This window comes from Chelon labrosus (genome assembly GCF_963514085.1).
Source record: "Chelon labrosus genome assembly, chromosome: 5".
NCBI classification, from domain to species: domain Eukaryota; kingdom Metazoa; phylum Chordata; class Actinopteri; order Mugiliformes; family Mugilidae; genus Chelon; species Chelon labrosus.
Window position 1 is genome coordinate 22,286,821 of NC_140341.1, and position 23,210 is coordinate 22,310,030.

General features: G+C 36.8%; 4 protein-coding genes across 4 annotated transcripts; all 4 read left to right on the forward strand.

The window, feature by feature from the left end:
- The first annotated feature begins 900 nt into the window (after positions 1-900).
- LOC311488125 (olfactory receptor 6N2-like) lies at positions 901-2,470 on the forward strand. The gene has a single exon (XM_084544637.1). It carries the CDS (start codon positions 1,073-1,075, stop codon positions 2,114-2,116), a length of 1,044 nt encoding a protein of 347 aa, XP_084400763.1. The 5' UTR covers positions 901-1,072; the 3' UTR covers positions 2,117-2,470.
- Positions 2,471-5,919: 3,449 nt separating this feature from the next.
- Positions 5,920-7,259, forward strand: LOC311488031 (olfactory receptor 6N2-like; the record flags this gene model as incomplete). Its single annotated transcript, XM_084544534.1, has 1 exon — positions 5,920-7,259. The coding sequence occupies exon 1, from the start codon at positions 6,330-6,332 to the stop codon at positions 7,257-7,259; it is 930 nt and encodes a 309-aa protein (XP_084400660.1). The 5' UTR covers positions 5,920-6,329.
- A 1,932-nt stretch (positions 7,260-9,191) lies between these two features.
- On the forward strand, positions 9,192-10,675 carry LOC311488032 (olfactory receptor 2G3-like; the record flags this gene model as incomplete). Its single annotated transcript, XM_084544535.1, has 1 exon — positions 9,192-10,675. Exon 1 carries the CDS (start codon positions 9,743-9,745, stop codon positions 10,673-10,675), a length of 933 nt encoding a protein of 310 aa, XP_084400661.1. The 5' UTR covers positions 9,192-9,742.
- Positions 10,676-22,009: 11,334 nt separating this feature from the next.
- Positions 22,010-22,948, forward strand: LOC311488033 (olfactory receptor 52J3-like; the record flags this gene model as incomplete). Its single annotated transcript, XM_084544536.1, has 1 exon — positions 22,010-22,948. The coding sequence occupies one exon, from the start codon at positions 22,010-22,012 to the stop codon at positions 22,946-22,948; it is 939 nt and encodes a 312-aa protein (XP_084400662.1).
- Positions 22,949-23,210: the final 262 nt, after the last annotated feature.

Consider the following 23,210-nt stretch of genomic DNA (forward strand, 5'->3'; position numbering starts at 1 on the left):
GGGGCAGCCCAGGACAGAGCTGGACTTCCTGATGATCTTATCCAGCTTCTTCCTCTCCCTCTCTGTGATGCCACTGCTCCAGCAGACCACTCCATACAAGATAGCTGATGCCACTACAGAGTCATAGAAGGTCTTCAGGCGTGCCCCTTTCACTCCAAAAGTGAAAGGGGCACCTGAATGGTGTTACCCAAATAAAGGTGTTGAACTTTTCAATATTGAGTATTGAGTGTTTTTACAGTTTTAATTACTAAAGATAATCTTAAAATTACATTCTCAATTTGTTCTCATATTTCTCAAATATGGCTCATATCATAATCATATATAGCTTCAGTAAGACATTTAAGAGAAATAATAATACTTCTCAGATTTGTCTCATAAAAGTCTCAAAAGTCTCTCTTCAATTCTCCTTCAAAATAACCAAGACATAATTGCGATCAGGGGCATACAAGTATGAGATCTCCTCTGTTTATTCCACTTCTCAAGTATTGCTCAATAGGTTATCTCAACTCAACCTCCTTTGTCTCAGTGGTGTCTTGTCTCTTTAGCGTATATCTCTTGCTCCTAAGGGACCCTTAGGAGAAGTAAATCAGAAACAAATAATCACAGAATGATACGAATATGAGAAGGTCAAACTGATCTCAAGAGACGAGATTGAACAACAGATGAGCAACTTATTTTTCCTATGGGACCTCACCATATGTGAACACCGGACACTTCTAACACTAGTAGTAATAAACTCTTATCCCTTTCTGTATCTCTTTGTTGTTGTTTTTTTGTTAAACTATATATTTTCACAACGAATGCTAAAAGAAAAGTCTTTCACATTTATCAAAGGAATAATGTTGGTATCAGAATCGCCCAGAGACAAAAAGCTGTGATGTCATCAGGAGTCGGATAACATTTAAAAAGGCCTCCCCTTTCCAACACTTGTGTCGTGTCGGATTCACACCACTGCAGATGTAACCAATGTAAACTGACAGCAAAATGTAGAAGAGACTGGAGCATGAGTAAACCATAGTCTGGTAAGTACAGTCACTGTTGGAGGACTTGTATTTTATCAAATTATCCTTCAATGTCAGTTTTTCCAAGTAGGTCAGCATTTTGTCACACAACTGTTGACATGTTTTTTGCACAGATGCTGTCAAACTGGACCACTGATATCTCAAGACAGCAACAGGAGTTCAGTGAAATGGAAAACAGTACGTTTCCGTCTTACTTTAACTTCACCATGTTCGTGAACATCGGACACTATCGCTTTCTAGCCTTTACTTTTTGCTTCCTGCTCTACAGTTTTATCGTCTCTGCTAATCTTGTCATGATAATGGTGATATTACAACAAAGAACACTTCATGAGCCCATGTATATGTTCATTGCTTTGTTATCTTTAAATGCTCTGTATGGCTCTACTGGTTTCTTCCCCAGATTCCTCATGGATCTCCTGTCTGATACTCATTTAATCTCACGTCCTGCTTGTTTCACTCAAATCTATGTTATTTACACATATGCTTGCTGTGAACTGACCATTCTTGGCATTATGGCATATGATAGATATGTTGCTGTGTGTCATCCTTTACACTATCACAGAAAGATGACCAGGAAAACTGTTGCCAAGTTGTCAGCACTGGCTTGGTTGTTTCCAGCTTTTGATCTTACAGCATTAATTTGTCTGTCAGCCAGACTTCCTTTATGTGGTAATGAGATACAAAAAGTATTCTGTGCTAACTGGAATGTGGTCAAATTATCATGCATTACCACTTCTGTCAACAATGCCATAGGTATGCTTTTGACCATAACTACAGTTTTCCTTCCCCTTTTTTATGTCCTCTACACATATTTGCGAATTGTTCTGGTTTGCTGTAAAAAGTCAGCAGAATTCAAGGTTAAGGTGTTACAGAGCTGTCTGCCACACATAGTTTCATTTGTGATTTATTCCATCACAGGTTTTTGTGATATTGCCTTGAGTCGGTATAATCCTGAAGAGTTAAATCCACTAGTGGCTGTGATTTTATCATTGGAGTTTGTTATCATTCCTCCCATTCTGAATCCTCTCATTTATGGCCTTAAATTACCAGAAATTAGAAGACACATTTTAAAGTTGTTGTGGTATAAAAGATGATCATGGATATGGCAGTGCAAACAAAGATTATACACATCTGTGTGCACAACCTGGTGTGAAAAATTTGTCAATCTTCAAATATCACAATAAAGCTAAAAAAGAATCAGATCAACCCAACATATATAACATGTTCCCTAAATAATCTGACTGAGAAAGTTATGAACACGTGATTTACTGAACAAGTTGTTCATGTTTGCTCACTAACTAACATAAAAAATGTTTCATATCTTTTGGCATTGGAAATATTTCTGGTTACAATTGTACAACTAAAAAAATTATGGGAAGAAATTCATTATGCATAGATAGAGAGATAGACAGTAGCATCAATACACAGAAACAAAAGGAATCACAAGTCAGCACTACTTGAACACAAAGTATAGAAAATGTAAAAATATAAATAAAAAGTATATTGAGTTACAATTGTATAAGGATGGTCATGTAACAGAAAATAAAAAAATAAAATAGAGAACCCCGCTTCTTGCCCGATGACAGCTGGGATGGGTTCCAGCCCCCCGTGACCCTTCACAGGACAAGCGGTAACAGAAGAAGAAAAAATAAACTATTGTAAGTGTACATCACATAGAATAAATTAGTTATGTTCTTTCTTCCAAAAATGACAAGTTTCCATCTAATGACAGTTATTTTGATGATAGATTACTGCTAGGGAGCGGGTCCTCTTCTGTGGCGTCTGCCATGTTTCTACAGTAGCCTGACAAACTGACAAACCAGTCATCGGAGAGTTGTAAAGAGGACGTTGTGCATTATTATGTTAAAGTGCTGGCAACCCTAGTTTTCCTTCACTCTTGGAAATGTAGACATGGGGAATGGAGTAGCAGTTGGCTTCAATCTGCAACCTGGATGCCTCAAAATCAAGACATTTGCTTAATTTTGCTTCAAGATCTGCAGCTTGACTGTGATCATCTTTCTCTTAGGGCAGGAAAGCAGGAATGTCTGAGGCTCTCTGACTCTAACTAAATAAAAGTTAACTTGAAATGAATTTGCATTTCCCTGACTGCAGTGTGTCAAGTCAAAAGCTTAAAGAATGTTCTGCACTTGGAAAACAAGCATACAACATGGAAGCTGCTTCATAGTCCCATTCACTGAAATGTTAATGAACTTACACCACTATCACTGACTTGACTTCACTTGACTTATTGGCCCCTGAACATTTCCTGAGAAAAATTACTGACATGTGAACTTAGCAGACAAACAAACACGCCCCTCCCTTCAGTGCTCCTTTAGAGAGTCAACCCCTCAAAGACAGCAAGTAATGCAACTGCCATTAGCTGGGTTGTTGTTTAGCAAACAGTTGGTAGTGGTGTTATAGCTATAGTTACTAACATAGAGAGAGGACTAAGTGGTTTTCCAGAGACAATATCACTGACTTCACATTTTATGAAACCAACTTGGAGGTACAGTATTTTAAAATGTTAGTCTTCTTTGAGAATTTCAACAAAAGTGAACAGCTTAATCACACAATCCAAATTGAACATCAGTGAGTAAATACATCCTATGTATGAAGATTCTCAGTCATCCAGGTCTAAATAGATCGAAGTGACCTCTTATCCAAAAGGCTTCCATTTTCACTGGGAGTCTGAGACGAGCCCTGCGATAAACTGGCGACCTGTCTAGGGTGCACCCCCACCTCTCGCCGGATGACAACTGGGATAGGCTCCAGCAGACCCCCACGACCCTTAACAGGAATACGCGGGTAAAGAAGATGAATGAATGAATGAATGAGTCTGAGACGTAAATTTACAGTAATTTACAGGCAGCAGCTTCGCCAGCAAACTACTGTATTTTTTACAGTATCTCACTGTATTTTAGAATTATAGTATATTACTGGAAATAAATCTACAGTTCATTGCTGTAAATTTACAACATGATACTGATGATATTTTGTCAGTAAATTACTGTATATTTACAGTATTTGAATCTACAGTATGTATTTAATGATAATTACAGAATGTTACTGTACTACTACTAATAATAATAATGATAATAATAATGATAATGATAAAGAAATGACAGCAGAACAATATTCATTATGCAGTTCCTTTTCAAATATTTATTAAAATAAAAACAGTGCAACACAAGTAAAACTAACTGTGCTGACTGATTCACTGATGTTGGCTTCTTTTGGACCATCTTGCCGCTCTTCTTGCCTTATATCTCACGTCTTGCTTTTGTGCCACTCTCAGGACTGATGTCAATGCAGCTTCTGAAAAACAATATAGAAAGACAAAAATATTTTTCTTTCAGGTGATATCGGTCTATGAATGCGACATATCAAATAAGAGCATGTTCAGTACAATGTAGTAGTGGTGCAACGGATCATCATTGATCCGTGATCCGTTCGGATCAACATCTTCGGTTCGGAACACACGTGATCCGCGGATTGATTTATGAAAAAAAAAAGAAAAAAAAAAGCTGTGTGCATGTTCAGTCCACACCAGGTCCACACACAGCGTGGTCACGGCGAGCGGAGGAACGGAGGAGCTTGAACGCCCCGCGTAATTTAAATCCCCTGTATGGGAGCATTTTGGCTTCCCTGTCAAATATAATGATGAAGGAAAGAGGTTAGTGGATAAAACCGTGACGGTGTGTAGCCATATGACAGTGGAAACACATCAAGCATGGCCACGCATTTGAAGCGACATCACCCCGGTGTTTCACTGACAGGAGTGAAAACGCGAGATATGCCCTTTTATGTTGCACTTTAAGTTGTTTTTCATTAATTATGTTAAAAAGAAGATATTATGCCTTGTGCACTTTAAGTTGATTTTATATATTTTAATTTAATAATTTAAGTGTTAATAAACAAAAAGACAAAACTTATGTTTATTTATTTATTTTTTTTTTTTTTTTTTGCTGATCCAAAAAACGTTCCGATCCGTGACTCTGATCCGAGAAACGATCCGAACCGTGAGTTTTTTGATCCGTTGCACCCCTACTAGAGGCAGTATGTTTGTAGTTGCTGTTCTTGTGTCAGAGGCACCATCACTACAGGTTATTGGACAATGGTGTTGTGTGAAGAAAAGTCATTCAAGCTCTGTGGTACAGTGTATGTGAAAAAGAAGCTACCTCTGAATGAATTCCAGCATGCACGCTGCATCATGTTGATACTTATGGTTGAAGTTGTCGTAGGAGGAGAATACTACAGCAACCCCAAGCACAAAGGACGTTCCTTCAAATAGCACCACTTTTTCTATGCTCAACATCCAACGTTGGTTTGTCTGTGTCATTGGACCTAAGAAAAAGATTACAAGTTAGAAACAGTTAACAGAAATCACAAAATGATGTTTGACCAGGACAATACAACAGCTGTACTATAAGACAGGATATAACTGTCAGAACTGTAAATAAAACAATATGGACTAAGTTAGACTTACTACCTTTCTAAATGTCTACCAGCAAAAGCACCAGCGTTTGTTAATGTAAACCGATACACAATGCTGAGACTCACTAAATTTAGCTAACTAGAACATTGCAAATACAAAACTTTCCGTGGCTCTTTTTATCCATGTGGAAACAGGCACACAAAGCACAATAGGTTAAACTTGCTACGTTAATACGTTATCTTCCAGCAAAAGCAATAGTCTTGTTTTAATGTTTAATGTTTAAATTTTAGTTCCCGCACTTTCTGTTCACCTTCCCATGATGCTCAGTTGTTTACAGTAAAGTTTACAGTATAATCCTGTAAAAAAATGTTAAAGTGCTGTAATTGGCTGTAATCACATTTTTTTCTCCCAGATTGCATTGCAGTTTACAGTATGATACTGTATGACAGTAATACAGTAAAATACTGTACATATTTCACTGTAAATTTACATCAAATGTTTACAGTGTATATAAGGAATAAGAGGGAGAAAGAATGTTCTTTCTAGGGCACACAGTTCTTGAGATATGAGCCAAAACGTAAATTGGCTTATTATAGCGCCACCTAGCTGTAGGCATGTGCATGTGTGCAGATCCAGGGGGGGACAGGGAGGAACGTGAGAGAAACTCCCACATTACTGATTGGATGTTTGAAGGCCCATGTTGACAACGTCACTGAGGGCTATAGCCACAAGAGGACATATACTCTTGTTCACATACTGTGCAAGGGATGGAAAGCCTCAGAACAGGAAACTTTTTCTTCACACTGGTCAGATTACGCAGTTGCAGTTTTCCATCTGTTCAGTATCGAAATGAGATGTAAAAACGGTAAAGTATGATGGATAACGTTTCAGTGATGTTTACTCTGACAGGGTTAAGTGGGATTTCATACTACAGAGTTCCTCTCTTTGCTCTCACTTTACTGTGTTATGGTGTGATTTGGCTGGTGAATTTAACCATTATTGTGACAATCATCGTGGATGCAAATCTTCATGGACCCATGTACATCTTCCTCTGTAATCTGTGCATCAATGGACTCTATGGGACATCAGGTTTTTACCCCAAATTCCTCAGTGATCTTCTGTCTGCCACTCATGTCATCTCTTATGCTGGATGTCTTTTGCAGGGTTTTGTGTTGCACTCTTCAGCCTGTGCTGACTTATCTTTTCTAGCTCTAATGGCGTATGACAGATATGTGGCTATATGCCGACCTCTGAGGTACCACTCTGTGATGACTAAACAAAGAGTTTGTGTCTTTGTGTTTTTTGTATGGCTTGTTCCATTTTATTTGGTGTTCATGAGCACAATAACAACATCAACATCGAGAATATGTGGCTCACACATACCAAAGATCTACTGTGTTAACTTGTTAATTTCTAATCTAGCTTGCTCTGCCTCTCTAGCTAAAATTGTCGTTCCAGCTTTTAATTATACTTTCTATTTTGGCCATTTCATTTTCATTATTTGGACTTATGTATGTCTGATCAAGACATGCCAAACATCCAAAGAGAACAGAAGAAAGTTCATGCAAACATGTTTGCCACATTTATTTTGTTTACTCACTTTAGTTGTGTGTTTGCTGTTTGATTTGTTGTACATGCGATTTGGCTCTAAGGACTTATCACAAAGTGTCCAGAATTTCATAGCGATAGAATTCCTCCTCATTCCTCCAATTGTCAATCCACTCATGTACGGCTTCAAACTGAAAAAAATAAGAAACAGGATTTTAGATTTTATTTACTGTATGAAGTCAGCTTTTAAATAGGAATTAGAAGTTGAAAAAAGAAATACTCTGACTATACTTATATTTACTGTTTTAAATACATTCAATACCCAGTATGTCTTAACGGGTATCCTGGTTAACGGGTATCCTGGACAATGCCAGCCACCCTCTGCACACGACCATCAGCAGCCAGAGAACCACCTTCAGCGAGAGGCTGTTCCTCCCAAGGTGCAGGACAAATAGACTGAGGAACTCCTTTGTCCCATGTTCCATCAAACTATTGGTCACTCACTTGAGGGGAGGAGGACAAAAAAGAAAGGGACTGAATGACAGGGGAGGCAGCCAGTTTCCTGATTTCCTGATTCTCTGACCTTTCTAACTAATCTGCAATAACATGGGTGCAATAACAATGTGCAGCTGGTATTTTTCTTTTTAACCATGTGGAATCCCAATATTTATGCAATAACCACATATGTACAGTCACAATATTTATTATTATTATTCTTTTCAGGGTGTTGGGAATTTGGGGATTATTCACTGCTTTCTATATAATTCGTGTACATGTATGTCTGACAGTGCTGTATGCGATGGAGATGTCCTGCGGGAACCTCCCAAAGGGATCAGTAAAGTTGTCTATCTATCTATCTATCTATCTATCTAGTAATGTAACATGTGACATATACATAATCATTCCAGGCTGTTCTCTAGGTCCAACACAGCACTTTCAGACTTAAGGAAGCCACCTTGAGACTGTAAACTCAGAATTGTGTTTTAGATTCATTCATTCATTCATTCGTCTTCTGTAACCACTTGTTCCTGTTAAGGGTCGCAGGGTCTGCTGGAGCCTATCCCAGCTGTCATCGGGCGAGAGGTGGGGTACATCCTGGACAGGTCGCCAGTCTATCGCAGGGCTTTGTGTTTTAGATGTGTCTCAGTTATCACATTTAATATATTTTCAACTGTCTTTCTTAATAAATTGTGCTTCATACAGCTGTGTCCTAAAATTTATTCCAGGGCAAGTACATTATTCCTGTAATTCTATGCATTTAGCTGAAAATATCTTTGTCTCTGTGTAACTACTCAAAGAAAAGCTGCTGCACCCAAACACAGTTTAACAAAAAGTAAGACTAACCGTCTGTCAACTGTCACACCATTTAGTTATAGATGTACAGACTGTAACCAGCATTTAGATAACCAAAGTTGAGTATTTTGAATATTGTTGGTGTCCATGTAGGGCTTCCATACAAAGCACGACTGAGGTTTGTCTGACTTTGGATCAAGATGAACATAAAAGTTTAAACGGCTTTCCATGGCACTGCAACCTCCAAAGAACATTCTGTGGCAAACACATTTCACTATGACGGTCAGTGGTCGTTACAATGAGAGAAAATCCTGTTCCCTTCACTGTTAAATTATTACTTTAGTCTGGTTACATTATGACATTTTTCTTGTAAAAGTACAACCTTTCTCAGTTGAAAGTCCAAATTCTCATCAAACTTGTCATTTTTAAAAAAGGTGCCTTAAAAATGTTTTGTCTCATGTTCAAACTCCAGAAAAAAGCAGTAAATCAGATCATTGCAGTTCTGATATTGGCCACTTCAATTATACAGTCTGAACAGTCATATTAAAAACATTTCATTAATCTAAATTGACATTTGACAAACTTCAGGAACCACTTGGTAAAATAGGCATATTTGACATATGTAGTCAGTGAATTTACAGCAAGGTGTTTAAACATCATACCCGGCTGGCCTTAGGCAGATGGGTCTCTCCATATGAGCTGGGTTCTGCTCAAGGTTTCTTCCTGTTAAAAGGGAGTTTTTCCTTGCCACCGTCGCATTTAGGCTTGCTCTGGGGGTTTCAGGCCGGGTTTTGTAAAGCGTCTTGAGATGATTTGTATTGTTATTGACGCTATATAAATAAAATTGAATTGAATTGAATTAAATATTTGAGATTACACTTCAGTAGAAGCAATACTTAAGGGGCCTGATCATAGCTGATCTCTGTTTGAAAGCACACTGAAGAATGGACCAACAGGCTCACTGAAGTACTGAGGATTAAATGAAAGGAGTTTTAGAACTTTTGCTGACAGGATGTGGCTGAAAAAAATCCACGCAAATGTAATGCCACCTAGAGTATTACACCATTGAGCCTTTGTTTGTCTCCACGGCAGTGTAGTCAGCCAATCTGTGGTGTGTATTGTGTATTGTTGCTGTCCCCATATTAAATATAAAGTCTTTCAACTCATATTAAAGGACTCTCTAGGAGCACGTACTCAGGGGTTGCTTGACAGTGATGCAAGAGCCTCAAACTAGAAGAACAGAGGTAACAGTAATAGTTCAATGATAATTATGTAAAAACAAAATGGACTTGTTTCAACAAAAAGAACGTAAGTAATTATACAATCATTGATTTGTCTCTGTTTACAACTGGATGATTCACGAAATAATAATGTAAAGTATCATTTCAAGAGCGGGTTTAAAGGTTTATCACAAGAAATCTTTGGTTCATGCTGATAGTGTGAAATGGATAATGACTCTGTGTTTCACTTTAACCTCACCATGTTTATGCCTATAGGATTTTACCGCTACCCAGCCTTTTTGGTGTGCTTCCTGCTGTTTGTCATTATTGTCTCTGCTAATCTTCTCATGATACTGGTAATATTACGAGAGAGAACACTTCATGAGCCCATGTATATATTCATTGCCTTTTTATCTGTCAACTCTCTGTACGGCTCTACTGGTTTCTTCCCCAGGTTCCTCATGGACCTCCTGTCTGATACTCATTTAATCTCACGTCCTGCTTGTTTCACTCAGATCTATATAATTTATACATATGGTTCATATGAAATGACCGTCCTCAGTATTATGGCATATGATAGATATGTTGCTGTATGTGAGCCTTTACATTATCATAGCAAGGTGACTCCTAACACAGTGCGTAGATTGGTAGCCTTTGCTTTTATCTATCCAGCTTTCTCTATAGCAACATGTGTTTATTTGACTGTAAGGCTTCCTATGTGTGGAAACAAAATACAGAAAGTATGTTGTACCATTTGGAAGATTGCTAAGCTGTCGTGTATTCCCACAGTTATCAACAATATTGTTGGTTTGTTAGTGACTATTATTGCAGTAATTCTTCCCCTGATCTTTGTCTTGTATACTTACTTAAGAATTATTCTTGTGTGCAGGAGAAGCTCCTCTGAATTCAAGAGCAAAGTCTTCGAAACCTGCTTACCACATACAATTTCATTTATCACTTATTCTGTCACTATATTTTGTGACGTTGCCCTAAGTCGTTTTGATGTTGAAAACCTGACTGAATTTTTTTCTTTCTTTATAACATTAGAGTTATTTATAGTTCCTCCACTTTTGAACCCTCTTGTGTACGGCCTGAAATTACCAGAAATCAGAAAACACATTTTGAAGATGTTACCTTTTTCAAAACCTTTCTCCTAAACAAAAACTTGAAAAGTTATAGCATTATATATAAAATATATTCATATGATGTCATCTGTCAGTGACTTTTTTCTAAAGCAGTAAGGACTGCTTTAAAAGCAAACAAGGCTCTCTGCCTCTAAGGGTCTCTTTGTTTTTATACAGTAGTTGGTTGTAAGTTTAGCAGTATAGCCTATCCTGATATATGTGTAAAGGCAGACAATATTTTCAAATACAAGATGTTATTCAGAATAATTTTAAGGCTGTATTTATTTAAATGTAAATTAAATAACTCCACTGTCTGTATTGAATTATTAACTGACTGCCCTACCAACATAGAGTTAAGTAAAAACATTTTCCTAAGAGATGCCTTTTAAGAAAATGTTTGCACACAGGGCAGCTTTGTCAGAAGAGTTATGCCCCATTTCTTAATAGGGTATAAAATTCTCTTTTTATTTTTATTAAAACTGAACAGTGGTCAGTAAGTATTATAGAGCTGTCTTCCAGATATGATTTAATTTGTGATTTATTATATATTTATTTCAGTGATGCTGTCCTGAGCCAAAAAAAACCCTCAAAGTTGATAAATTCATTTGTAATTGTAATTCAGAAATCTTTCCTTCAGTTCTGATTCCTCTTCTTTAAGGCCTTAAATTACCAGAGATTAAACAGCATATTTTGAGAATTGTATTTTTAAAACCCCAAACCCCCAAGTAACATGTGATTCCTGTAACGAGTCTTGAGATGGCCTGTGAATGTTTTGTGCCGTGTATTAACCATTTACGAGGGTCAAATCATCCACAAAAGCCAAGAACAATATCTACTAGGGCTGGGCGATATGTACCAAAAGTCATATCCCGATATATTCAGGCTGAATATTGATATACGATATATATCCCGATATGGAGCTTTTTCGGGATGTGGATGGCTTGTGACTGGGGCTTCTGCAGTGTGCAGTTTCACACACTCTTCGTACTGCAGTTTGTGCGTTTGTGTGTTTTAGGTGGTGAAAAAGATTTGTAGTGCTTCCACCCCTGGCTGTAACTTGTTTATGGCACTATCTACATATAACCATGGGGATATATATATAGTCTAATTTCATATCGCATTAAAAAATGTATTGATATATTTTTTATCGCCCAGCCCTACAACATACCAAGTCAGCGGAACTGCACTGCATTCTAAACTTCATTTATATGGTGATTATGCAGTTAATTCCCATTCCAGATTCTGGAAATGGTCACTGAATCATTTGTGCTTTGAATAAACCCTCTATGCGGAAAAATTAACAAAATCTGTGAACTTTTTTCACGTATGAAGATAAAGTGTAATTTTCATAATTTTGATTATACCGATTATTTGGTTTTAAACATCTTAGTGAAATATCACCTTCCCTTCTGTTTATAACTTTAATCTAAAATAATATTAATAATTTACTGTGTAAAAAAACTGTTCAATTGAAAGTAAACTCTGTAAAAGATTTAACTTGTGCTTTCATGTTATTAAAAAATAAATAAATATACTTGAATACCCAAATACACAAGATGATCTTAGAGAGTTATACTGTATCTCTGTATCTGACTCTCCAGAAGAAAAGAATTATAGGTATCGGTACTGGATAGGTATTGGAGACCACACCTCAACTGAAGGATGTTTATTAATTGACAAGACGTAAGGAAAATTGATGGAGGGATGAGAGGGGTCAGAGGGAATGGATGAATAAGGTCAAATGTGGAGATGGAAGGTGATCTTCTGGTGCGGAAGAACCCAGGGACAAGAGTGAGGGTATGGGCTATAACTCAGGAAGCTTTGACTCCTTGTCCACCTCCTTATGCTGCCAGTTACAAACAGCCAGATGTGCATGAGCAGTGGTCTTGGCAGACTGCTGCTTAATGAGGTGGGATGGCGTAGCCGTAGGGTGATGCAAAAGCACATGGAGTGAGCTGTAGAACATGGAAATAAAGTTTTTGCGTAATTTTCTGCTTAGTTAGCAAAAACATTAGTCTGCTTAGCGCAGCCCTCTCCAGCGAATCTACATCTATGGCAGAAAGAAGACTAAATTGGACCCCCGAGGAAGCCTAGGTATTTTGCATCAGGAATATTGCCAAACTGGATAAATTCCAATGACTTTCATGAACTGCACTACAGCTGCTGAAACAATGATCGTCATGATCCGGACTAAACTGAACTGCACTGGACTCTGAGGTAACAATTCACAACCATGACAGACAAGGACAGAAATCACATTACATCCGGAGAATATAGAGCCATAACACAGGCGATAAGTGGATATCAGCAACTGGAACTGGACGATTTTGAACACACTGATCACAACATCATGGATTTGGAACAGGATATAGATACGGACAGCAATTTTTTCTCCACCATAAAAAATAATTGCTGCTACTATACAGATGATCAGTACAACCAGAACATTAAATCTGAAGGCAAATTATCACTCATTCATTTCAATAGCAGAAGCTTATATGCCAATTTCAATAACATTAAGAATTATCTACATGCATTTCATAAACCATTCAATATAATAGCAATATCTGAAACATGGATTGACACTGAAAAAGGTATAGACTTTGAATTAGAGGGCTATGGACTCAGATATAAGAACAGACAAAACAAGGGTGGTGGAGGAGTTGCAATATATATTGATAAATCTCTAGTCTTCAAGGTTCTGGATGGAATGACAACTGTCATTGATAATCTACTTGAATGCTTAACAATTGAAATCTGCATGGAGAGAAATAAAAATGTTATTGTTAGCTGTGTTTACAGAACGCCAGGGTCAAGCATAGATACCTTCAGTGAGTGGATGGAAAGTGTATTTTCAAAAATAGGGAATAAAACTACTTTCGTGTGTGGGGATTTTAATATTGATTTATTAAATCCCAATAAACACAACACTATAGATGAATTTATCAATACAATATACAGTATGAGCCTATTTCCAAGAATCACTAGACCTAGCAGAATCACTTCTCATTCTGCCACTCTCATTGATAATATTTTCACCAATGACATCGATAATAATACAATAAGTGGACTGTTAATCAATGACATAAGCGACCTTTTGCCAGTGTTTACAGTTTATGACATCAGACACAGGAAAAAGTCAAACAAGCAAACAGTATACAGACAAGTAAGAACAGAAGAATCCATTAACACACTAAAAAATGAATTATTGGAGCATAATTGGGAAATAACATTTAGAGAAAAAGATGTTTATCTTGCATATAACGAGTTTCTAAGAATATTTTCTTCATTATATGATAAGCATTGTCCAATTAAGAAATATAACAGGAAACTAGCATATACAAATTGCCCATGGATTACTGAAGGCCTACAAAATGCCTGCAAGAAGAAGAATACACTTCACAGAGAGTTCATAAGACAGAGAACTAAGGAGGCACAATGTAAACATAAAAAATATAAGAATAAGTTAACTGATATTATAAGGGCAAATAAGAAAAATTACTATAGGAGGATATTAGATGATAATAGAAATAACATTACAGGAATATGGAAAATATTAAACAATATTATAAGAGATGGATCTAAACACAATAGTCTGCCTAAGTATTTCATTGATAAGGATATTGAAAATTATAACATGACAGATGTTGCTAATAGTTTTGACGAATACTTTGTAAGTATTGGACCTGAGCTTGCAAGAAAAATCCCTGATCCAGGGACATTTGATGAACAGATATTAGAGAGAAATCCTTGCTCATTGTTTCTACAAGCTGTGGATAAAAACAAAATCTTGAATATTGTCAAAAAATGTAAGAATAAACAGTCCACTGACTTCAATGATATCAATATGGTACTAATAAAAAAAGTCATTGAAGGCATTGTTGAGCCATTCACATACATCTGTAATTTATCATTTCAAACTGGTTCATTTCCAAATAAAATGAAAATAGCTAAAGTCATACCTCTGTTCAAGGCTGGAAACAAGCATCATTTCACAAACGACAGACCTGTCTCCTTGCTCCCACAATTTGCAAAAATACTGGAAAAACTCTTCAACAAAAGATTGGACATGTTTTTAGAAAAACACAAATTTTTTGCTGAGAATCAGTATGGGTTCAGGTCAAAAAGATCAACATCACTGGCAATAATAGAGGCAATAGATAGAATCACAAATGCAATAGACCGTAAGCAAAAGGCTATTGGAGTATTTATTGATTTAAAAAAGGCTTTTGACATAATTGACCATGAAATATTAATCAAAAAACTGGAAAGATATGGCATCAGGGGAATAGTGCTGGATTGGGTGAAAATTTATTTAAGTGGGAGACAGCAGTTTGTGAAATTGGGTGATTGTGTCTCTTCTTGTTTGGACATTGCTTGTGGTGTCCCACAGGGGTCAGTGTTGGGACCCAAGTTTTCCATTTTGTATATTAATGATATATGTAAAATCACTAAAGTGTTGCATTTTGTGTTATTTGCTGAAGACACAAATATTTTCTGTTCTGGGGATAAAAGGACATCACTACAGAAATGAACAAACTAAAAATATGGTTCGACAGAAATAGGTTATCATTAAATCTGAGCAAGACAAAATTAATGGTGCTTTGGTAATTGTCCACCGAATACAGAGGTATTAATAAAATTAGAGAGAGTTAAAATAGAAAGAGTTCACGAAATTAAATTTTTGGGGGTAACCATGACAGAATCAATTGGAAATCACATATCAAACATGTACAAACCAAAGTCTCAAGAAGCATTGCAATAATAAACAAAGCAAAAAAGGTTTTGGATCAGAAATCACTTCACACTCTTTACTGTTCCCTAGTCTCACCATATTTTCAATACTATGCAGAGGTTTGGGGCAACAACTACAAAACATCACTACAGCCATTAACCACCATTCAAAAAAGAGCAATACGAATCATACACAACGTTGGCTATCAGGAACACACAAACTCTTTATTTATTCAGTCCAAGCTACTAAAATTTACAGACATTGTGGAATATCAAACAGCTCAAATAATGTTTAAAGCTAAAAATAATCTTTTGCCAATAAATATACAGAAATTCATTACGCATGAGGGGAGTTATAATTTAAGGGGAAAAATAAACTTTAACTTTAATTCGGACAAAGAGGAGGGGTTTTTGTGTTTCAGTTAGCGGGGTGAGACTATGGAACAGGTTTACGATGGAGTTGAAGCAATGTCCAAACATGAAACAGTTTAAAATTAGGTACAAAGACACTATTTTTAAGAGGTACACAGGGAGGTGTTGGGTAGCACTAAGTGTTATTAGGTTATTGTCTCCTTTGTTTTTGTTTTGTTCTTTTTTATTGTTTCTCTTTGTGTGTATGTGTGTGTGTATATTGTATTAAGTGTATATGTAGATTATGTTTTGTTTTTTTGTTTTTTGTTTTTTGGGGGTTTTTTTTGTAATTCAAGTCAGGAATATATTTTATTTATAAGTATGAGGCATATCTAAACTAGTTGCAAGGAAGCTTGGTATTCATTATTTAAAGAGAAGGGGTGGGAGTTTATAAGTTATTCTTCTTCTCACTCCTTTTCGAATATGTATTTCTATGTTTAAATGTTTTATCGTACTTTTCTTTTTTATTTTGGTTTGCATATTCGAAATAAACACTTCAATCAATCAATCAAAGACCAAGCCTGTCACCAGTGCTCATTCCCAGCAACACCTCCATCCTGGTAGGTTGTAACAATAGCCTAATGCAAGGAAGATACCTTTTGAAACCATTGTTCAAGTTGTTGACATAGCAGGACACATGATCTCTTTGAAAAAGACCACTGCCATCAGGAAATATCATTACCATGAAAGGATGTACGTGGTCTGTTTAAGTAGGTGGTAAGTGTCACAGTAACATCCACATGAATGACAAAGGCATCACACAGCCTCTCTGCTGGCTTGCCTTCTAACCATAGTCCAACTGGTGCCATATGTCCCCCAGCTAAATGACGCACACACACCTGGTCATCTACATGAGGTAAAAGACAAGGTGATTAATCAGAGCTGACCACCTTCTTCCATTGCTTCATAGTCCATTTCTGATGCTCAGGGCCCGTTGTAGGCGTTTTCGGCAGTGGACAGGGGTGAGCCCAGGGGCCACTGAAATCTACACCTTTCATCTGGGAAGTAGAAAAACAGCATACCAAGCCCCCAGCTTCTGACTCTTGCCTGCTAAATACAGCCAGGAACTGGGAAATACATGCTAATTTAAACTAGATACATCTTCCCATGCGAAATTGTAATTACCAATCAGCGCCCAGAACTTGTCCTCTGGTTCAACTCCAGCACCTCAGGCAGAGAGGCGGCAGCTTTGTAGCAGGTCACACCACAGGGATGTAAAAGGAAGGGGACACAAATGGACACAATGTGGTCTGCCAAATGACCATATGGTTGCCATGCAACATACACACAGGAGACGCCCAATGAGGCTGGATTACACAACTGATGATGTGATGTAGTGGTGGAAAGACACAGTTTCATAACAAAGTCACACCACAAAAGACTGTTTTGAATCCCTAGGGAGTAGTTCTATCACGCAACTTGAAATCCCATTTTATATTTGTTCTTGTTATTATTTTATCCTCTAAGCGACCCACACTGAACATTCTCATATGTTTTATTTACTTGCAAAATTGGATACATCATAGGCATTAAGAAGTTCATTATTATATTAAAATGGATGTCAGAAACCCCCAGAGTTGAAAAACTGGGATGACATCCGGTGCCGGACAGCATTAAAAAGGGTTAACTCCTCCCATTTCCAACAGTTGTGGTATGTCTGCAGATGTAACCAACAATGGGCTCAATATGTTTAGCCACATGGTAACTTTTAGTCAAAGAAAGGAGGTTTTCAGTTTCCAGACTAAATACAGTATATACAGCAAGTCAACTCGACTACAATGAAATGCAGGAGTAATAATTGATCCTTTCACAAAAAAACAAAAACAAAAAAACAACAAAAAAGAAACAGTAGGAACTTTTTTTTTTTTTTTTTTATTACACCAATTGAGCAAATCAAATTACTTGAAGTCTGATCTTGAATTCAATCTTTGATTTGATGCAGTGCAGCTTTAGCCTCAACATTCCTATCAGAATTCATGCATCTTTCTTTGGCTACCTTTGTTCTTAAAGGAAAGCCTGGTTTGCTAGTAGAAATTCAGAAGCAAGAATTATGGGCCTTATATGTGCATAATATGTCATTCAGTGATGAGTCATTTTAGGGTAGCTAGGATTTAGACTCTCTGTTGGGGACAAAATAAATTTCTCAACATCAGAAGGCAGAGAAGGCCCTCTCATTATTTTTGAGCTTGACAATAAGGGACTGTATATAAAAATAGCTATAATTTCTACAGATTTTCTCCAATGTGGGTGTGAATACCCTTCAATAAAAGTTGACAGTCTGCACTTTAAGGGTGTGTTCAAACAAGCAGTGATTGAGCAAGGAGCTTTAATTTATGATCAAGGAAAACTAGCAAAACAAAGAAACAAACTGAACCTTGGAATGACCCGCTATATATGAAAACCTAGCTGGCTTCAACATTTGTCGAATGTCACAGTGACGCATCAACCAACCTTCCCTTTCGTTTTACCATTTAGTTGTTAAACACCAACAAGCACTTGAGCAACACTTCATCAGTGACTTTTCAACCGTTTAGCTGGCCATTTTGTAACATAGACATTATCAGTTATAAACATACACTAATGACATTAAGATATGCTACATGTTTTAATTTATATATGTTACTGTGAAATCTGTCACATTGTTTTTAACTTCTACTTGTCTACTGGTCCAAATTGGCTGGTTAACAGCAAGAGGGAGGAACTGCTGTAAAACTATGCATCCTAAAAGTGGTAATTATCAATAACCTGAATCTCTCACATTTCTCTCGCTAAATTTGATAAATAAAAAAATTACACCACAATCGTAATGCACAGTTGTTAACAGTACTATGCCTCACACAGGGCACCATGTAAGTTGGGCCACACTGTTATTCGGATCAGTCTCATATAATCAGAATATCAGTCTACGGTCAAAATTAGCATATTAATAGCTAGTAAAGGTTGAAGGGTTTTTTGAATTCTACATAGCAAGAGATTGCAACATTCACTCTTATGCAACATTAAACAGACTAGCTGACATATTCAAAAGCATTCCTTAAAATGACAATATACAGTCAAATGTGATTAAATATACTTAATATATAAAAAGACACTATCTTAGTTGAATATATTGAGTTAGTGACCAATGTATAAGAGGAAAGGAGTGTGCTGTTAGTTGGTGAAACAGCTGGGAATAGTTGTGGTGCCAAAAAGGAATGCCTTATTTCCTGTGCATTTTCTCATGATGCAGGTTGGAGGAAACTGGAAACTCTTTTGTTATCATTGCAGAGTTGGCAGATTGGTGCGGACTTGTCAATTGCTGCTTTTGCTTCTAAATTAAGTTGGAAGTTGCTGCCTAAATAAAGTTTCACTCTTGGATAGCTCTGAGTTCATGCCTAAGGCACTCATGTCACTGTGGAACCAACTTCAGATCTGAAAGTGGAGGAGACCATTGGTGTGGTCAGCAATCCAGTCTTTTGTCTTTAAGTGTTTAGAAGAGCAAGAGGGATAACAGGAAAAATAGCTTAGGCAACGTACAATGGGTGAGCTGGGGATTTCTCTACCAATACGGAAAAAGTTTTATAATTTAAAGGCTGATAAAAATGCCCGGCAAATGTAGTGTCAGTCTTGTATGTTATGACACTAAGCATTTTTTTGTCTCCATGGCAGAGAAGTCAGTAATATTCATACTGCTATCCCCACCACAGACTATAAAAACTTTCAGGTCATAATCTAGGGGCCCTTTGGTGACATATACTCAAAGTCTCAAATGCGATAGAAGAGATAGTCACACTAATAGCATAGAGGTAACAAACTGTACATTTTTTCATTATTTCATTATTTGAAACAGCAGATGTTTGCACAATAATCTATTGTTCCCACCGTGTATGATGCAGGCGTTTGTCTGCATACAGAAATCAAAACTGTGATCAGAGCTTGAGTGGGGGAGAGGGACACATGGCATTGGGGGCTGTTCAGACCTTTTTATTTTAATGGGTTTTCAGTGAACCAATCACAAGTGACCACCTACAAATACCATTTTAACTCCTGACATTATAAATACATTTCCAAATGTGTCTCGAGATCCAATCACAGTCTCCCGCTCTGTAACTAAATAAACACAAGCATTATTTGGGGGACACTGTAACAGCTGTTGTATCTGAACCATGAACAGCGGACATGATGTGAAGACTTAGGGAGAAAAACAACTACAGTAATAAAGGCAAACCAAAACAAATTCAGCAAACTCCACAGGGCTGCTTTGCAAGCATTAACAAGATAAGATAAGATAGGTTTTATTTGTCACATGCACAGTTATACATGGTACCATGCACAGTGAAATGTATTTTTGTACCTGCAGCCAGTAGTAAAAAAAAAGTACTACAGTAAAACAGTAGTAATTGCACATTTTAACACACAAGATAAACAATATAAGTGTAAGTGTAAACCGAGAAAAATAAAATAAAATATAGAATAAAATATAGACGTAAACTCAAGTGTAAACTTAGAGGGGGATACAAACAACATGTTTCTTATGATATAATCTCACACAGTTTACTTGTATTCAAGGGTATCATTTGTTAAATGCTTGGATGTATTTATCTTTTGGTTAGAGAGACATTAAAGAGACGTCACTTATGATGCTTTTTGGTTTTGTGGTGATCATTCCAAATATAAGCTGTTTTTTTTTTCTGAATGACTGAGTTAAAACTTTATGCAAGAGCACAGCTGTTGAATAGGTGGTCTTCAGTATTACCCAGGACATGCTGTATAGTTTGGATTATTCAAATCTAAGTCTGAACAGGCCCTTACACTTATAGTGTATCCACTTAAAGGATCCAAGCATTCATGTGTGACTGGATTAATATAGAATGAGGTAACCTTTGTGACAAACTATTCATTTTCTATTTTCTATTGTTGACTTAGAGCAGGGATGGACAACTGGCAGCCCACACACAGCCCGCAACCTCACTCGAAGTGGCCCTTAGATTAATTTTTGAAAATGATAAAAATGTGTCCTCTGCAGCACTGGATCAGTTGTAATGACACAGTTGGCCACTAGATAGCGCCTCTAATGCAGACGCCGCCTCGTGCACGCTTCCACCGGGTCTTCTCTACCAGTGAAGAAGAGACGTTGAACCGTGGCGTAGCGGAGGAAAGGTTTGATCAGAAAATCACTTGATCGAGAAAATCGTGTCTTTCAGGAGAAAGGAGGTTATCTGTTCACAGAATGTAAAAGCAAACCTGTGCTTAGTTTAGACGTTATCTGCCATGAAAGATTTCAATTTAAGTCGCCGCTACAACACGTTGCACAAAGCTAAATACAAGAAGCATACTGAAGCTACTTTACAGCAACTTTTTACCAGTGCCCACTGCTGATAGTGGTGAGGTAGAGTGGGTACACAGGGAAAATGTTAAACTCTTTCTTAGTGTAAAAATGCACAAATTAATTAAAAAAAACGAAATCACAGTAAGTGGTTATTTTGTATTTGCTTCACTAAACACACACCCACACACGCACACCCGCACACATATATATATTTAAAATGGCAGTTTTATCATATCTGGTAAAGTGTGCGGTCCTATGTGGCCCTCAGGTAGTGTCGATGAAAAATTGTGGCCCCCTCCATCATTTAGGTTGTCCATCCCTGATTTAGAGTGAAATCTTTTCATGTTATTAGTTTACAGTACAAAAAAAAAGAAAAAGTCAAAACTCTTGAAATTGTACCATTTCCCATTAGGTAAGAATGACTTATTATGAAGTGTTATAAATTTGATTAAATGGAAAAGGTTTTTATACATTCTTTTTTATTGTAAAAAAAAGAGTAAATAAAGTGCCACCTAGAGTGTTACACTGCTGAGCCTGTTTGTCCCAACTGTAGTGAAGTCAGCCAATCAGCAGCATCCATAATGTTCTTCCTGTTGCTATTCCCACCATAAAATACAAAGTCTTTCAACCCCTAATCAGGGATTCTTCCGGAGCATGTAATGAATGATTTTTGTCCGAGACAGGTATAAATTAAAATTAAGAGGATAGAAGTAACAAACTTTGATATTGTCTGTTTGGATGTATTGATAATTTTTTTTTTTTCTTCTAAAAAATAATAGCAATGAATAATAGTAAAATAATAGAGTAAAAAATAATAGTGGATGATTTAAAAGAAATAATAATGTAAAGTTTTGTTTCAAGAGCGGGTCAAAGGTTTATCACAAGAAATCTTTAGTTCATGCTGATAGTGTGAAATGGATAATGACTCTGTGCTTACTTCTCACTTTAACCTCATCATTTTTATGCCTATAGGATTTTACCGCTACCCAGCCTTTTTGGTGTGCTTCCTGCTGTTTGTCATTATTGTCTCTGCTAATCTTGTTATAATACTGGTAATATTACGAGAGAGAACACTTCATGAGCCCATGTATATATTCATTGCATTTTTATCTGTCAACTCTCTGTACGGCTCTACTGGTTTCTTCCCCAGGTTCCTCATTGACCTCTTGTCTGATGCTCATTTAATCTCACGTCCTGCTTGTTTCACTCAGATCTATGTAATTTACACATATGGTTCATATGAAATGACCATCCTCAGTATTATGGCATATGATAGATATGTTGCTGTGTGTGAGCCTTTACATTATCATAGCAAGGTGACGCCTAAGACAGTGTGTGGGTTGGTAGCCTTTGCTTTTATCTATCCAGCTTTTTATATAGCCATATGTCTTTATTTGACTATACGGCTTCCTCTGTGTGGAAACAAGATACAGAAAGTATACTGTGCCATCTGGAATATTGCTAAATTGTCATGTGTTTCCACATCTATCAACAATATTGTTGGTTTGTTAGTGACTATTATTGCAGTAATTCTTCCCCTGATCTTTGTCTTGTATACTTACTTAAGAATTATTCTTGTGTGCAGGAGAAGCTCCTCTGAATTCAAGAGCAAAGTCTTCGAAACCTGCTTACCACATACTGTTTCATTTACCTCTTATTCTATTGCTGTATTTTGTGACATTGCCCTAAGTCGTTTTGATGTTGAAAAGCTGAACTCATTCTTTGCTGTCATTTTATCTGTAGAGTTTTTAATAATTCCTCCACTTTTAAACCCGCTCATATATGGCCTGAAATTACCAGAAATCAGAAAACACATTTTGAGGATGTCACCCTTTTTAAAACCGCTCTCTTAAACAACTGCCTAAAAAGTTACAGCATTATGTATAAAGTATATTCATACCATTTTATCTGTCAGTGACTTTATTTTAAAACACTAAGGTTTGTCTGAGTCTCTCTAAGGGTTTTACAAAATAAAAGTAAAACTAAATTGACCAGCCCTGATTGCAGTGTGTCAAGTCAGAATGACAGTCTAGCACTACAGTCTGCACTGAAATACCAGTGAAATGTAACTTTCAAAAGTTAATGAACAGAATGTTAGGTTTCAGGGTTACATTT